A 17924-nucleotide genomic window follows, 5' to 3' on the forward strand; every position below is an offset into this window, starting at 1 on the left:
AATTATTATTCTTAATGGCATTTCTTATGAGTTCTTTCAATTAAAAACCCAAGATTTCCTCACAGTAATTCTCACAAAACTGAGACTGATGTCCACTCATGTCCAGACAGCACAGGTGCACAAGTATTTTTAGGGGGGCAGCTGGTTGCGCATGTGTGTATTTTTGTACGGTAGGTGGCGTTATGAGTCTCCCCGTCCCGCGTCACGTTACCTGCCAGACGGAAGATTCAGCCATTTCGAGTTGTGCGCTCTCTTGTATTTGTATCCTTTTAGGGAACGTAAACCATTTTCCACATCGTACATATCGTAATATCACCTCTAAATCGCAGTCAATATAAACGTGTTTTATCCATTATTTAGCCGTTTTTTTAGCAATTGTATGTATCAATCTTGCTGGGTGCGGTTGAGAAACGACAGCACGACGGATTTATTTGGATATTTATAGCTACGATCTTCAGCGTTTTTAAGCTCCAGAAATTACTCAACTCTTCAATCAAAATGGGGAACGCGTATTTGATGTTTCTTGTCTTGTTGTCCGTGGAAGGTAAGTAGCTAGTCATTTTATTTTCGTAGCTATGACACTTTCGATTTTAATTAATACAACCGGAAATAAATAATGCGTATTTGCTTTTGTACACGTATTTTCGTAGTCCTTGTTATTGTTAACGTGCTCATAGCGTTCGCGTGTATTAAGATGCAAGACAGAGAATGGAAAAATTGTGTATGTTTTTATTTTATTTCGCGCTTTATCATTCTGAAGCCTCAGACACCATTGGGTTTCAAGTTCAGGCCTTGCGATAATTATTATTCAGCCTTTTGCAGATCGATGTCCAAATCACATCGGGTCTTTGTGGCATGTTTATGCGGTTGTGCTAGTCAGGTAAATTAAATCTCTGTTTCGAGACTTTATATTCGTGCTTTTTTTTTTGATGTAATGTTAATATCTTTTTTTTTACATAGCTATATAATATAATCAGACTTCCGGAGATGCCAATAGACCTTAACCCCAGTGTATCTAAAGCCGTTTGTATTGTAAATATTTTAATATTTAGGTTTACGATTTAGGGGGTTTTGTTTATGCAATTTGTTTAGATATTCAATGCTGTTTTAGAAGACTGTCATTTTTTCGCTTTAGGCCTATGTCTGTTGTACATCAGCCTTATTTTTCTCAAAGGTATCCTATCATAATTTGTAACAGCTTATAAACGCAAGCTACATATGATGGTGAAATGCGTTAGGCAATATTTCATGTAGCCTATGTTACGTTTGTTCATGACGTTAGTGGTGTCCGTTCATATTTCAACTGCATGATCCAGTTTTGCATGCATGTAGTTGTCAAACCAGCTGAATCAACCGCATGAAAATAATACTAGGCCTATAGCCTAAACATATAAGCCATGCGTTATTGCATTAATTCTAATTCATGATAGGCAAATAGTGGAATTATTAGTAATGGATTGTTACTATATTTATTTAGTAATATGACAATAAACGTTCAGTTACTAAAAATATAAATTTTGTATATAATTTTGTTTAGAAATAATGTCTTAGCCTGAAGTTCTACTATTATTAGCATCTATGCCGTGCAGCTTAGTTTTTGAACAAACGAACGCGAAATACCTGTATCTGGTAGGATATACATCACCATGACAACTGGTGTGGCAGCATTTTCGCGAGGATAGTTGCGTTTGTCTGACAGACTTCAGTACTCAAGGGGGCGATAGAGACACATTTCTGACATTACACCGGATGCGTAGTTATTCAGGTGAGTTTCTATAAACATATCGACTTTATATATAGAATATAACCTGATTACAAAGACTATTTTCAATTTCTTGCTCCGCCATGACATTAGTTAGCATAAATAAGTAACGTTAAACGGAATTCCTCTACAGTTACTCTGGCAACGCTGTGAACGCAACGTGTTCTTGCGTTGGGTTATGAATTTGCGTAGCGTTTCTCCACGGCTCGAGTTTCGCCACGATGCGTTTTTTTATGGTAGGGACATATTTATATTATTTCCATTATTTGCCAAGGCTGATTTTGTCTCCACCACAAAAAAAAGAGGCTTGTTTTGGTTGAAAAGGGAAGTAGCCAGGTATTGTTGCTATGCAAATGAATTGTAAACAGCAGTGCATTTCGTTAGTTTGTGTTATATTGAGTGGTGATTTGATTTGAGTGGTGATTTTGACGTTTGTAATGTTTTGTTGTGGTATTTCCTCAACAGTGGATACTGACATAGGGTTTTTCAAGGTCATGGGCTTGATTCCCATAGAATGCATGAGCTGATACATTCTCAGTCGATTTGGATACACATATCTACCAATTTCATAAATATAAATGTAGCCTAATCTATGCATGGATTATAAAATAAATGTCACAAGGTCATTTGAGCATTTCTGAACAATTTTCTTTTTTAAGATCAATATGTTTTTATGTAGAAACACTGCCATTAAGTATGCTATTGCAATTGTTGTGTAGATTTTGTATGTTTTAGGTTTTAATGGGTAATTTCACATGAAAATGTCTTATTATTGTCACACTCATGCCGTTCCAAACCTGCAAGACTTTCATTTGATCTTTGAAACACAAATTAAGATCTTTATGATGAAATCTGACAGATTTCTGTCCCTCGATTGACAGTCTACGCAACTACCACTTTGACGCTTCAAAAAGTTAATAAAGAAAGAGATCATAAACCGAATCCATATGAATTGAGCGGTTTAGGCCTAGTTCAAATTTTTTTTTCAACCATTTTATATGATGGTTGAATTTAGGCTTTTATTTACATATAAACATTGATCACAGAACATCAACAGAAGCTCAACCGAACCTGCTTGACCTGCGAGAACAAACCTCATTGGTTCTTGAGGAAGCTCAAATGTGCTGCGTAACGCATGAATGAACCTCATTGGTTCTCGCAGAAGCTCAAATGTGCTGCGTAACGCATGAATGAACCTCATTGGTTCTTGCTGAAGCTCAAACATGCTGTGTAACGCATGAATTAACCTCATTGGTTCTTGTAGAAGCTCAAACGTGCTGCGTAACGCATGAATGAACCTCATTGGTTCTTGAGGAAGCTCAAACGTGCTGCTTAACGCATGAATGAACCTCATTGGTTCTTGAGGAAGCTCAAACGTGCTGCTTAACGCATGAATGAACCTCATTGGTTCTTGCTGAAGCTCAAACGTGCTGCGTAACGCATGAATGAACCTCATTGGTTCTTGAGAAAGCTCAAACATGCAGCGTAACGCATGAATGAACCTCATTGGTTCTTGAGAAAGCTCAAACATGCAGCGTAACGCATGAATGAACCTCATTGGTTCTTGAGGAAGCTCAAACGTGCAGCATAAAGCATGAATGAAGCTCAATCGTGCTGCGTAACGCATGAATGAACCTCATTGGTTCTTGAGAAAGCTCAAACATGCAGTGCGTAACGCATGAATGGACCTCATTGGTTCTTGAGGAAGCTCAACCGTGCTGCGTAACACAAGAATGAACCTCATTGGTTCTTGAGAAAGCTCAAACATGCAGCGTAACGCATGAATGAACCTCATTGGTTCTTGAGGAAGCTCAACCGTGCTGGGTAAAACAAAGATTGAACCTCATTGGTTCTTGAGGAAGCTCAAACGTGCAGCATAAAGCATGAATGAAGCTCAACCGTGCTGCGTAACGCATGAATGAACCTCATTGGTTCTTGAGAAAGCTCAAACATGCAGTGCGTAACGCATGAATGGACCTCATTGGTTCTTGAGGAAGCTCAACCGTGCTGCGTAACACAAAAATGAACCTCATTGGTTCTTGAGAAAGCTCAAACATGCAGCGTAACACAAGAATGAACCTCATTGGTTCTTGAGAAAGCTCAAACATGCAGCGTAACACAAGAATGAACCTCATTGGTTCTTGAGAAAGCTCAAACATCAGTGTTTCCCCTAGGTTTACAGCTTTGGGGGGGGGGGGGACCTCCCGAAACTACTAGTGTCGCGGAGCGGGAGTGTTACGGATACTCGGTGTTGCCATAGACAATAAATTAATTAATTTGGTAAATAAATATAAACATTTTTTTATACATCACACAACTATTTACAACACAACAGAGGTTGGCTTAGCTTGAGTTTTTGCTCTGGATTTTGTTGCTTTTAAAAAAAAAACCCTAATTTTGCCTGTTTAGGTTCGTCACCTTCTCCATTGCATTTTTACATTTTTACCATTAAAGTTAGTACACGCAAATCCGTGTTTTTTTTTTTTTTTTTTTTTTTTTTTTTATGGGGGGGAATATATTTCAGGGCTCAATGCTAAGGATTTTTTTCAGGGGTTAAAATTTTTACTTGCCCTGTCAGAATTTTCACTGACCCCACCACAAAAAAAAACCGACAAATAAAATAAAATAGGCCTAGTATTGTTTTTGAGCCATATAAGCTTAATAAATAAGGTTATGACTCTAAAAACTAATATCCTAACTCATATATATTTTTTATATTGTTAAAGACCGTCAGTAATAAAATAAGAACAAATAATCAAATAATTTCCTTGTGTTCACTGTTATACGGTAGGGGGCGCTGTAGCGCATTTCCTGCACGAGAACAGAATCTCCTGATCAAAACACTGCCGAAGAAGCAACGTGCGATATCATAAGCAGATGCATATGTAAAATAACGCGATCATCACCATTAAACAGCATATACATCACAACTCAACTGCCTAATGTTATTGAATGAACTGTCAACCCAGGACGAGTTATAAGACTGTCAAGCTTTGGGCTGTTGATGGACTCGATCTACAACATCTGTGTTCTGTTCATCGTTCAGACGTAGCGTTAGTCTTACAAAAACGTGATTTTTTCAGCTTTATGCTCAAAATGTTGCTTTTTCATGAAACTTGCAACATTCAAGTGTTGATTAAAAAAATAATATATGAAGCTGGAATAAAACAGTGGGTCTGTTCTTTCTTTTGATATATTGCATGTTTAGATATTCTGTGGACCATTAAAACTTACAAACTTGACCATAAATGCTGGCGGTGACTGGCAAATTTCATGTTTACGTTGATTTAAAAGACCTAACCGACTATGTTTACGATGATACTCAACAAGACAGGCATTTTGATATAATTTTGTGTGAATATTCGCGCGCTGTGAGACGCGTGGCCGTGTGTGTGTGTGTGTTGTGTTGCTGCCCTTTGCGAGTATCAAACTGAGAGACACTTTCTCGTCTATGAGCGCTTGGCTTGAATATTTAAATTGGCAAGGCTTAAAAATGCGCAAATGACCAGTTTCCGTGAAGATGCAGCTCTGGGAGTGTCTTTCACGCTGGCACTGAACCATCGGGCAATTCTTATTGTCGACCGTAATGACAAATATTTTTTGTCACTCATTCAGGGGGGGCGGGGGGGCGTTTTGGGAGGGCGGGGCGCCCCCCCTGAACAATGGTAGGGGAAACACTGAACATGCAGCGTAACACAAGAATGAACCTCATTGGTTCTTGAGAAAGCTCAAACATGCAGCGTAACGCATGAATGAACCTCATTGGTTCTTGAGGAAGCTCAAACGTGCTGCGTAACACGAGAATGAATGTCATTGGTTCTCGCATGTCATGTGAACATACTTGAGCTTCCGTTTACCACAACTGATGTGCGAGTTGATGAATGTTTACATGTGAATAAAAGCCTAAATTCAATCTGTTCATCATATAAAGTGACTGTGTCTCTTCAGAAAATTTGGGCAAAAAAAAAACAATTCATAGGGGTGTGCATCGTCACTGGTTCACGATTTAATTCGATTACAATTATCAAGTCAACGACTTGATTTGAAATCACTATGCGTTTTTCGATTTTCAATATATTATTCCCACTTATTTTACCCACTTGTAAAAAAAAAAAAGTTGTCGGAGAAAAAAGTGGGTGCATTTTTTATTATCTCGCTTTTGTGTTTCGCCTCCCTCCACCATTTTACATTAGCACGAGAAGCATGTATGTGACGAATGATGTCAGAGAAACATCAGTATGCTATTATTGATTATGGTCTATTACTGCATCACGACATGGACCCCTACAATTCATATGGATCGTCTTTATGAGTGTCAAAGCGTCAGTTACGCGTAGCTGTCAATGAGGGGACAGAAAGCTCTCAGATTTCATCAAAAAGATCTTCATTTGAGTTCTGAAGATGAACGAATCTCTTAAGGGTTTGGATGGAATGACACGAGGATGAGGAATTAATGATAGAATTTTCATTTTTGGGTGAACTCACTAATGATCAGGAAAATACAAAATGTCCAACTCTCTCTACTATCAAGATACAATAATCAGACAGATTATTTATACAACAAAATAGTAAAAGATCATTTTGAAATCTTTGAGCAAATCCAAGGGTTGTCTGTTTGATACTGTAGTTAAATAATCTTATATTTCTGTTCCCTGGGAATCAAAGCTATGACCTTGACATTCTAGTGCCATATGCTGCTAGTTGAACTAAAAATATGTTTGTTATTCCATGTTATTTGCTGTATATATATATTTGTATATATATATATATATATTTGCCATGTTATATAACTGATTTGCTTTGGATCCCATTGACTTTCATTGCATGGAGACATTTTTCAAAAAGAAAGCCATAAAGGTTTGGAACGATGTAAGGGTATGAAAGGACATGAAAGAATATTTATGGGTGAACTATTCCTTTAATACTGATTTAACCAAGAGTATTACTTTAATTTCAGATATGAGGAGTTGAGACGCATGACATAAGTTTAATGTATTAAGGCCCATTCACACCAAGGACGGTAACTAATGATAATAACTATAAAGATATAGTTCTTGAAATTGTTCTAAATATAAAAGAATAGCAGAGTTCACACCACAACTATAACGATACTGGCACAGAGAAACAAGTTTGAATCAATTTCAGAACGTTTTTTTAGCTGATGAACAATAAAAACATTGACAGCCAATCAAAATCCATCCTGCTTTAGTTCACCCAAAAATGAAAATTACCCCATGATTTACTCACCCTCAAGTCATCCTAGGTGTATATGACATTCTTCTTCCAGACGAATACAATTAATGTTAAAAAATGTCCTGGCTCTTCCAAGTTTTATAATGGCAGTGAATGGCATGCCAAAATGTGAAGCCCATAAAAGTGTATCCATCCATTATATAAGTAATCCACAAGGCTCCAGGGGTTAATAAAGGCACTCTGAAGCGAATCAATGGGTTTTTGTAAGAGAAATATCCATATTTAACATGTTATAAAGTCAAATGTGTAGCCTCCAGAGGTAAAGCGTAACTGGTGCAACGATGACATTGGACGTAAGCGTTTTGAATTAAGAGAGGCGTAACACTTTCTTCTTAAGTTGAATACTGAAGGCGGTCCGCCGGAAGCTAAATATTTTACTTTATAACCAGGGTTTTTCCTACATTGAAAATTTTTTGCCGGCCGCCAAAACAAATTTTTGTCCCGCCAAAGCCTTATTTGATCAGTTATTGTGATTTATGAATGATGTAGATGACTGCTGCGCTTGCGTTAACTGAATGACCGAGAGAACGACCAGAGAGCTCCTCCCCCGCTCACACGCTCTGTCTTCAAAATAAGCATTCTCAGCTTTCTAATATTTCACATATTACGTTAATCAAAATCAAAAGGTCGGAAGACCGAATCCATGTTGCACGTGGCGCTATCAGACGATGTTTTCCTTTAATTACCGCTGGGTGTGAATTGCGCTCAAAATGTTGACTCTTCTCTGACCAGCTGACATAAACCCATACTTTCAATAAACGGGAAACAAATCCTATCCGGTTATGAAGTGTTTTCTGTGTGTTGACAAATCTTTTGCGATGTTCTAACAGACGGGATTCGCACACAACGCATCTGCTAATGTCCGATTCGCAACCTAATGACTCATCTGAACCGAATCATTTTAACGACTGGTTAGAACAACTGATCTGTCCAACACTGAACTCACGAATCAGTTGAATCATTTACTGAAATGAGAACACAAGTGTGCTTACACAATTTAGCAAGAGTGGGTGTAAGAGTTAGTTTTAATTATCCACAGTCTTTCAGCTTATTTATGTTCAGTATGTGTAGTAATGAAAATGTGTAGTAAAATAAATAGCCTATAAATCATTTCGTTTGGACTGGAGTGAGGTGAACCCAGAACAAAGTTGTTATTAGCTAGCTGATAATTTTATGAAATTGTATATGGCAGAAAATTAGACTATTTTTTAATACTACTTTTTAATATTGTATGATTTATATTGTATTATATGATTATATACCAAAACAATTATCTGTAAATAGTGTAAAAATAAGGTATCAAAATAAGATAAGCAAAAATTACAAACTTTCTTTGAATTTATTTAAAATGTATTGTCAGTATTGCGCTTGCAGATCACTTAGGTAGGGTACTTTTTTTACTGTGTGTGTGTGTATGGATGACCATGTCTGTCAGCCACCACCGAAGACCATTTTTGACCCAGGAAAAACCCTGATAACATGTTAAATATGGATATTTTAATTGCACAAACCCATCGCTTTGCTTCAGAAGGCCTTTGCTAACCCCCAGGAGCTTTTATAATGAATGGATACACTTTTTTGGGCTTCATATTTTGGGCTGCCATAATAAAGCACATTAAAGATTTTTTTTTTAATATAACTCTGATTGTATTCGTGTGAAAGAAGAATGTCATATACACCTAGGATGACTTGAGGGTGAGTAAATTAAGGGATTTTTCATTTTTGGGTGAACTATCCCTTTAAAGAGCTTGAACATTTGAAGCGACCAACAACAAAACAACAGCGTGCGCTTATAATAATGGAATGATATTGTCCTCTGCTGTGGACGATAATTTAGTTACCGTTATCTTTCTTGATGTGAACGGGCCTTTACTCGTCACTGCAAAAGGCTATATAATTTTGATCTTATAGCTGGACATCAAAAAACACAAATTTTGTCCATCCATTGATGTATCAATTGTCTTTTTAATTGTGGTCTATTTTCAAAAACGTCTGGCTATGAATGCATATTGTAAAATTGTGTAAAATATCCAATTGGCCAAACTTTTGTGGATCTATAAAAAAGTTGATCCCAACAGGAAGCATGACATTTGAGCAGTTATAAAAGAGTTTCTCAAGAGCCCCTTCCCCCAGTCGGAGCCTTGGATGTTTGCATAAAATGGTGTAAGTGATAACCGGGAGAAAAGAGGCCCTTGTGTTCTGAATGGAAGTCAGTGAAGGAGAGGCCTCAGCATGCCCAACAAACTGCTTTTGTGTGGAAACGGCTAATCACTTGAAGGGATAGATCACCCCAAAATGTTTTTCACCCCTATTTAGTATTATTACACACTAAATAAGTTAAATTGGTACTTTTCACCATGAAAAAGCTGGCATGACATTATTACAAACATGCGTGCTTGTTTGTCTGGATGCAGAATATTGCTACAAAATGGCACTGCACCTTAAACACGCTAAACTCCCATCATTTAAACAGCACTTGAACTATCACTTATAATTATATGATTATTGTGCACGCAGTTCCATAGCCTCATATCAGCCGGGAGGCTACATGAAATAATTGTACTTTTCATTGCATAAGGGTTGAATGTAATCCAAGAATAAGAAAGATGTTATTTAAAATAGTTTTAGACTACAGCACATCACACAGCAGGACACCTGCAATTCTTCTCAATGACGCAAGAGCAAATGATAATCATTTCTAAGCATGTACAAGCTTGCACACGTTTGACACATTTTACAATCCCTTTAAAATGGCCTGTAAGCATGCGCATGAACCCCTTGTTCTGCTTTTGCTGTCTTGGCGTTTTCATTTCCATGTGTCACTTTCATACACAGCCTTGTTTCTCTGTTGGCTCTACATTTATTCCAGAAATCTGTTGGCAATTCAGTCGCTATTTAAGTTTCTCAGTGTGATAACTCATGTAAATCATTGTCTAAGACCGTTTATGGCGGTGTCACGTGGTACCTGTTGCTTTTCTCAGCGGTGATTGGGAAGAACCAATCACAGCAATTTGTGATTTTACAGGATACGGATTAAAAAAAAAGAATTGTATGGAAATAGTTGGGGCGGGAATTTTTTTTTATTCCTAAGTACTATTCTTGTTCCTAACATTTTTAAATAATTATACATTCCATTGTACAGATGTCTATAATAAGGCATAAGCCCTCCAGAGATTTGTATGCTAGTCAATGCAGAAATCGTTTTTCTGAACCGTGAAGCGCCCCCTCGTGGAAGAAACCGACTTGTATGGGAACTACATTTACCGCCCAAAGTCCGCTCTGGGAGCAAGAATGTCAACATAAAGAGAAAAATAACGTCCCTGTCTGTCAAATTGTTTGACATATCAGTGTAAATTGTTGTGTTGGTCGAATTAATCCGGCGAATGGCACTAATTCACTCGGCTGTTGATTATTTTATAAAACTTTATTAGTGAATTCGTATCATCCACCATTTTTGTCCTATGACAGATCTCCGTCTAAACGTATAGCACTATACAGGGAATTTCCTCCGTGGTGTGGCACACAAATACAAAACGGCTTCTGTGTATATAAAAATCTTTTTCTTACCCGTATTTTGGTGACTATCCGTCACAACGTAGGTCCTATATAATGCATTATCCACCGCTTCGGTTTTCTATAAACGGGTAACGTCATAGGTTTCTATCAACATTTTATATTTCAAAAATAAACAATTACAGCTGTGCTTAGCCGTCTAAATGGATAAACAAAAACAACAAATAACGTAAATCCCTTTTTAGTTGATTTATCAGGAGAAAAACATAATCGTCTTTATATATTACACAGCGCTACTGTATGATCCAGTTTCAATTTTAATATCGTAGCCACACAATCGCACACCAGTTTCCGCATTCGGTTCGTCCTTTATCTCGCGAGATTTCATTTAAAACTGACTACTTGTTTATGTCGAGTGAGTTTTATTTTATTCCCTTCCAGCCTTACATAGATTTTCTCAAATAGTATAATTCCACTTTAAAATAATAGTCTGACCATAGTTTGTTTCCCATATAACATACAATAGCTTTTTTAATATGATTTTAAGTGATAATGCATTTTTGTGCATATATGCAACTTATATTTAAAATATAAATATATGTCTCAAACAAATATTGGAATATAGCAAATGTCTATATTTAGAGTTCAGATAGCTACTGTGTGTAGTGTGCATGTTTGGTTTAACCACCATATTGTGCATTTTTGTACAAGTTTGGACCAGTAGAGCCCATTTATAGTCCTTAATAGTAGAAACTACATGTAGACGGTTGCAAATTATATAAATCGTTTGATATCAGCTGAGTCTGTTATAAAAAGTGTGTATAAATGTATGTTTCTGTTTGTTCTCCAGGTGTGTTTGGTGCTGAGAAGACAATAGAATTGACGGAGGGAGATTCTGTCAAACTAGAAACTTGTGTTACCAAAATACAGAAAGATGATAAGGTGGAGTGGAAGTTTGGACCTCACGTCATAGCCACAATCAAAGAAAATAATGTCTTGTTATCTGACACTGATAATGCATTATTCAAAGACAAACTACATCTAGACGATCAAACTGGAGATCTAACCATCAGAAACACCAGAACCAAACACTCCGGCCATTATGAAGTGAAGATTGGCAATATCACCCAGACATTCAGTGTCACTGTCCTTGGTAAGTAGTCAATGGTGATATGGTCCTAATGGATGCTTCTGATTTAAAGGGATAGTTCACCCAAAAATGAAAATTGTCATTTATTCACCCTCATGTCGTTCCAAACCCATATGAATCTCTCTCTTCTGTTAAACACAAAATATATTTTGATGAATATGGGTAACCAAACAATTGTTGGGACCCCATTGACTTTAAAAGTATGAGAAAAAATACAATGCAAGTCTGTGGTTACTGACATTCTTCAAAATGTCTTGTGTTCAGCAGAAGAAAGAAATGAATACAGGTTTGGAGCAACATGAGGCTGAGTAAATGATGACACAATTTAAATTTTTGGGTGAACTATCCCTTTAAAGGAATATAATTCCCTTTAAATATTCCTTAAAAATAAGATATTTGTTAAGGAAATGTTAGGATTCTTATCTGAATTAATATTTACATCCTGAGAAGTGTTCTTTTAATACTTTAACCAAACATTTCTGGAAAATGTTCCCTCATATTGGGTAAACACAAAACGTTGCACAAATTTAACAAAGCGGATGAATAAATCAAACGGCCTTTACTAAAATAAAGGTAAAACAACGATGTCGGATGATTTTGAAGTTAGAGGAGAACATGCCATCGAAATCCATCATATGGAGAAAAGTCTTCAAAAAGCTTAATTATCAGGAAATTTTCATTTTGAAGTCAACTAATCCTTTAACGCAATCAGTAAAGTCTGTTATTTCTGTGCATTTCAGACGCGATCCCTAAGAAAGTGTCAGTAACGGAGGGAGGTTCTGTCACTCTACAGCATGATATTGCTGATATAGAGATTTATGATGTGATCGAGTGGATGTTCGAAGATGGAGAGACTCCCATAGCTCAAATCAACAAAAAGACCAGTGAAAAACCCTCATACGATGAAACTGATGAGAGATTCAGAGACAGACTGAAGCTGGATCAGACCGGATCTCTGACCATTACAAACACTAGATCAACAGATGCTGGACTCTATAAACTAAAGGTGACCGGCCAAAACAAAGCGGTTAAATACAGGAAGGTCCGTGTTACTGTCAGTGGTGAGTAGATCTCAATGAGTTTCTCAATGTAATAATTGTTTGTGCTAGTCATGTTTATAACGGACTGAAGGTTCATATTAATTTATTATTGAACTGACTGTCTCTCTTTGTCCGTTTCAGAATCGGGTGTGTCCACCGGTGTTATAGTGGCCATATGTGTGTGTGTTACTACTTTAATCGTGCTGGTGGTTGGGATTTGGTGTCGCAAAAAACAAGGTCAGCGAAGCCACCATTAACTTCATCTGATACTACAGTGAGTAAAATCTAAACTTTGTTGTACAAGAGTAAGCATTTCTACTTTGTATACATTGACATCTGGGATTTTTTCAAACAACATTTACAATATTTGGAAATATTATTTCCAGAAATGGATTCATTGATTGTGTAAATACTTGCTGTGTCATCGTGAGAGGTAGGGTATCACCAAAGGATGGATCGCTTCACAAATCTAGTCCAGGCAGAGATCAAGTCACTGGTTACTTTTTTAATTATCATCTCAAAATGTCAAAACTTTACAACATAAAAAATACTCTTCCAGCTTTTCTTTATATATAGACACAGGCAGTCTCTCTGTTCTCAGCTCATTGAAGGGTTAGTTCACCCAAAAATGAAAATTGTCATTAATTCCTCACCCTGCGCACTTCCGGCACCGAATAGAGTGAACATGTTTTTGCATAGCTCTCCACGAGTCTGTAATATTTTCTGTTAATATACCTTGTAGCCGCTTAGTATAACAAGTTGCTAAAACTGAACATCCTGAGCCATGCCGACGAAGCGTTTTTTTTTTTTTTTTTTTTTTTACACATGATTACCAATTATTTATATTCACGATTTTATACAGTATTTGTACACCCTTTACATTTTTATTTCAATGTTGTAATTCAATTTTTAATTCAATTTGAAGCAGATTTGTAACGTGACAGTATTAAAGTTTCTTAAGGGTCAAGACCAAATTCTCTGCATCTCCTGCGCTGCATCAAGCCATCCCATAATATCCGTCATCACTTAAATTAATGCAAGGCTCAGATTAACTGTACAACATGTGTGCAAACCTCCAATAAAATTATAAAGTAATTATTCCATCACAAATAAATCGCTCAATCAAGTGGCTGTGTCTATAGTATTATACACAACATGATAATATTATATACATTCTCATATACATATACAATTTAAAATTTGTATATTATTATTATTATTATTATTATTATTTAAAATGATTATTATTGCCCCTGGTTCAGTAATAAAGTAGCAGTGGCTGGGACAGATTTTAAGTATCACCTCAAGATGCAATCTAATCCTGTTTACATGAAATAAGCCGCTCACGAGCAGGTTTAAGCTTCCGGACCTGTTGCTATGACAGCAAGTCCCGGGGCCTATACCATGAAGCCGGTTTAGCTGGCTAGCCAGATGTGTTTAAGCTTAGTTTGTGCCAATCCTGGGTTTTAGGTACCATTAAAGTAGTTTGGCTTTTAGCAGTGTTCATCTCCATAGTAACTTACACTCCACGGCTAACCTGCTCCAGAGCAGGTTATGTTCTGGATAAGAGATCTCAAACTGAAATTAGACCAATCAGCTGTGAGCAAAGTGACACACCTCTGATGCAATGAAGTCACTCCCCCTGTTTTTACTCCAAATTAAAGGTCACTACATAGCAAATTATTTTTAAAGACTAAAGTGTCTGGCTTTTAACAATGCTTATTTATTATAATAATAATTTTGAATTACTTAGATATCATTTAAGTAATTATTATACCCTTAATCAATTACACATGTATCATTTTAGTTAATCAATCAAATTAATAGGCACATAGTTAAAATGAATAAATAGCCTATATAAAGGTTATACAAATAAGCTTTAAAATCAATAAATAATAGTTTAAATGTTCAATTCTCTCTATATATCAACTAAACTAACTTCATAACTTTTACTTGCACTGACTAAGCAAGATTTTTCTTAAAGTTGTCCACTTTCATAGACAGCGCTTTTCTTCTTCCTATGTAAATTTGTTTAAATTCTTAATATTTTCAATCATGTAATATTCTGCAGAAGAGAGAAATCAATTTCGCTGCTTCTCTCACGAGAAGTGGATGTCAGTTTCACTGATCCCCATCGTGTGATTGGCTGTTCACTACTGATGTCACAGCTAAACTCCTAAACTCCGGATCAAAGCCTGAGTTGACAGAGAAAGCTGATGATCAGCATCATGGGACCAACAAAGCCTGAATAGATTGGTTTGGTTTTGTCAACTCGAAACTAATCCTGTAACCCTGAGTTTGTTAAACTACCATCATGGTACAGGCCCCCGGATGAGCGTCGAAGAACCAAACAATCCGAGATCATGCCAAATCGTCAACAATCAAATCCAGCTAACTGAGTTAGCGAGGTACGAAGAACGGGCCCCTGGTCCTCTCGTGCCTTCACCGGTGTCGCTCATCCATGGAGGCCATGCTCCCTCATGAGAGGACTCGAGACCGGTGTCTCTCATTCTCAAATCACACACACCGATCTCGCTCGCTCGTCCACCTCGCCAGACTCCGGCTTTAACTTCTGGACATTCGTCAGCGGTGCCAGTGCCACACACTCGCATCTTTCGCCGCCATTACTGAACTACAACTCAAACTAGCGCACAACATCAACATCATCGCTCTCAGCCACTCCCTCTGTTCGCTGATTTGGACAGGTAAAAAATTGTTCGGGAGAAAACCTAAGCATATACAGCAGTCCCAGACGTAGTACTGAAGGATGTAGGAGGGCGGAGCCAGGCTAACATTTCAGTGCCCCTCCATATTAAACTGGTTAAATGTAAATAAATTTAATTTTACCCTGCATTACATGAACAGTGTTGATCCTAGATGTTGTCATCTGCGATCGTGACGACCGTAATGAGGCTTCTCCCGTTTGCATTGTGATCTGTAAACCCTTACTTCCAAATTAATCTCCCACCGTGATTTATCATCTACTTTTTTTTTTGTATATATTTTTTATATTTCTGTGACATTAGATATGTTTAAGGTCTGCATTATCTGACTTACTAAGGACTCCTATTTTGGTGGGTATTATGGTCTACAGGCAGTGAAAGGGAGAGCTAGCAGTTTATCGGAGTTGTTTTCAGATACAAAGTTTACAGTTTATTAGCACCCCCCAAAAGGCATACGGTCTGTATTTGTTTGTTTACTGTTAGTTAGTTTGCTGTGTATGTTAATGATAATGCAACAGAGAGAGAGTTTGTGAATGAGACGTTAGAGGGCACTTCTGCTTTGTTTGTTCAACTCTTTTGGAGTGAAAAATGATGTAATAAACTTCATAAACCATCAGTAAAGTTTAGTAAAATCATTCAGACGGGGTCCGCTACATTCTGTCTCCAAAAACATCTTGGGATAAGGTTTTCACACTGACAGCTGTCATTGTAATTCTGTAAGCAACTCTGTTTTTTTGTCCGAGTTAGCAACAGTAACTAAGGGGGGCGGGGCCTACCGATAGGTCAATTGAGTGCAGAGGCATTTTTTTTTTTCTGGTTCGGTTGAAACCAAGCGGCAACCTCCCGCAGTTTCTCTTCAAGCCAATATGGAAGTGACTTAAACTGCAATTCATCGACTGGCCGCTAGGGACAGACTCCAGAAGGAGCAGAATCTCATTGAGATCCGCATGTTAAAATGCCCAACTTTACAGCAGTTTACAGCCTGGTACAAATTGTGGTTTTTGTCTATACGGCTAATTGTGCCCTTGACAACTGTGAGGGGGGTGAATTTTCTTATAACTCATTCGTTTACATTATATAAAGCCTTAAAGTTCTGCATAATTAAGGGTGTGGCCACTTCGAGTGACAGGTGGATAGCCGTTTATGTGCTGTCTGTTAGTCATCGCGTCATTTATGCTCCGCCCACATCCCGTGTCTTTGCCCAATTTCTGTTATCCAGGAGTGACTCGTGATGACGCGCTGCCAAGATGGCAACGGCCAGCTCGACCCTACTTTACGCTTCAAAACTGCTCTTGAGAATCCTATGGGTGATGTCACGGACACTACGTCCATATTTCTTTACAGTCTATGGTTGAAACACGCCTCATAATCACAACCCAATGGAATGGAGCAGTATCAAACTCATATTCTGACTAGAATCTGAGTATGACAACATCAGGCTAGCGTTTCCCTCTATTACAACGACTGCCGCCGAGGAACCTGGTAACTGTAATCCAGAACTAGGTGGCCATCTTGGTTTGTAGTCCCCATTGCTGCAACCACCTAGATGGCACATAGCTTCCCTCTGTGATATACCCTCTCACGATGCCACACTTGCATTTTTTTGTTTATCATACATTTCATTTGTATAGCTGCTGTAGGGAGTCAAACTTGCTTTGTTTCTGTCTACTTTCAGATGAAGATAAAAGGAATGGGGTACAGGATCCATTGAAAGGACCATATTAGTTCAGAGCCTCTGTAACAAACACGATCTGCGGTTGAAATGAGTTGAACTTCTGTGAACGATGACTTTGGCCTAAACAGAAAACATGCTTATATGTGTTGTACATCTGGTTTGCACTACATGTCGATCAATGATCCTGTTATTTTAGGGTACAAATGCAAATAATTACCTGTTTTGAGTAATCATGTTGGTTGGTGGGACTGTTCACTGCGGCTTTCAAGATTCAAGATTCAAGATTCATTTTTTTTTTCATGTGGAGGACAAGCCTGTTTTTGAGGTCTTTTTTTTACATTTTCTATAGAGTTATGGAAACTTTGTGCCTCATTTTTGTTCTAAAAGTATATTTTGAGATGTATATTTTACTCTCACTCTGATACTTTGTTTACATTAGGATAGGTTATGTTTTCAGTCATGTAAGCCCACATACTATTTTTCTTTTAATGTGAAATTTGAGGTTATTGAAATCAAATTATTGAAGTAATATGAATGCTGACATTATTGCACTTATTGTAAATATGGCCTAATTGGTTAATATGTAGCCAAATATTGTGTTTTACAAATCTCTGCTATGCTGTAATTTGAAAATTACAATGTCTTGATGCCTTTTTTGTTGTATATTGGGAAGTATTTGGAATAATAAAAAGGGAAATATATGCAGCAGTGCAACAGCTAGGCCTATTTCATTGGGTTTTTTTTTTACTTGACTATCTCAAAGCTCAGTTTTTATAGCATCTATTTACGTATATGATATGCTACATAT

At 37.3% G+C, this 17924-nt stretch overlaps 1 protein-coding gene across 3 annotated transcripts; it reads left to right on the plus strand.

Annotated features, from left to right (window-relative positions):
• Nucleotides 1–167: 167 nt before the first annotated feature.
• LOC307120658 (uncharacterized protein) lies at nucleotides 168–17840 on the plus strand. 3 transcript variants are annotated; one of them, XM_079807780.1, is made up of 5 exons: nucleotides 168–544; nucleotides 11379–11681; nucleotides 12419–12739; nucleotides 12860–13023; nucleotides 17117–17836. In XM_079807780.1, the coding sequence occupies exons 1-4, from the start codon at nucleotides 499–501 to the stop codon at nucleotides 12973–12975; spliced, it is 786 nt and encodes a 261-aa protein (XP_079663906.1). In that variant the 5' UTR covers nucleotides 168–498; the 3' UTR covers nucleotides 12976–13023; nucleotides 17117–17836. The 3 variants fall into 3 exon arrangements, with proteins under 3 accessions (XP_079663906.1, XP_079663905.1, XP_079663904.1); XM_079807779.1 differs by having other exon boundaries at nucleotides 195–544; nucleotides 12860–12992; nucleotides 17117–17840; XM_079807778.1 differs by having other exon boundaries at nucleotides 216–544; nucleotides 12860–12955.
• Nucleotides 17841–17924: the final 84 nt, after the last annotated feature.

The sequence above is a fragment of the Gobio gobio genome (genome assembly GCF_949357685.1).
Source record: "Gobio gobio genome assembly, chromosome: 24".
Classification (NCBI taxonomy): Eukaryota; Metazoa; Chordata; class Actinopteri; order Cypriniformes; family Gobionidae; genus Gobio; species Gobio gobio.

Bases quoted from the DNA above. Each gene is read 5' to 3' on its own strand.
- LOC307120658 (XM_079807778.1), top strand. From the start codon at position 499: ATGGGGAACGCGTATTTGATGTTTCTTGTCTTGTTGTCCGTGGAAG. The intron at 545-11,378 runs GTAAGTAGCTAG...TTTGTTCTCCAG, and splicing joins TGTCTTGTTGTCCGTGGAAG to GTGTGTTTGGTGCTGAGAAG. The intron at 12,740-12,859 runs GTGAGTAGATCT...TGTCCGTTTCAG, and splicing joins GGTCCGTGTTACTGTCAGTG to AATCGGGTGTGTCCACCGGT.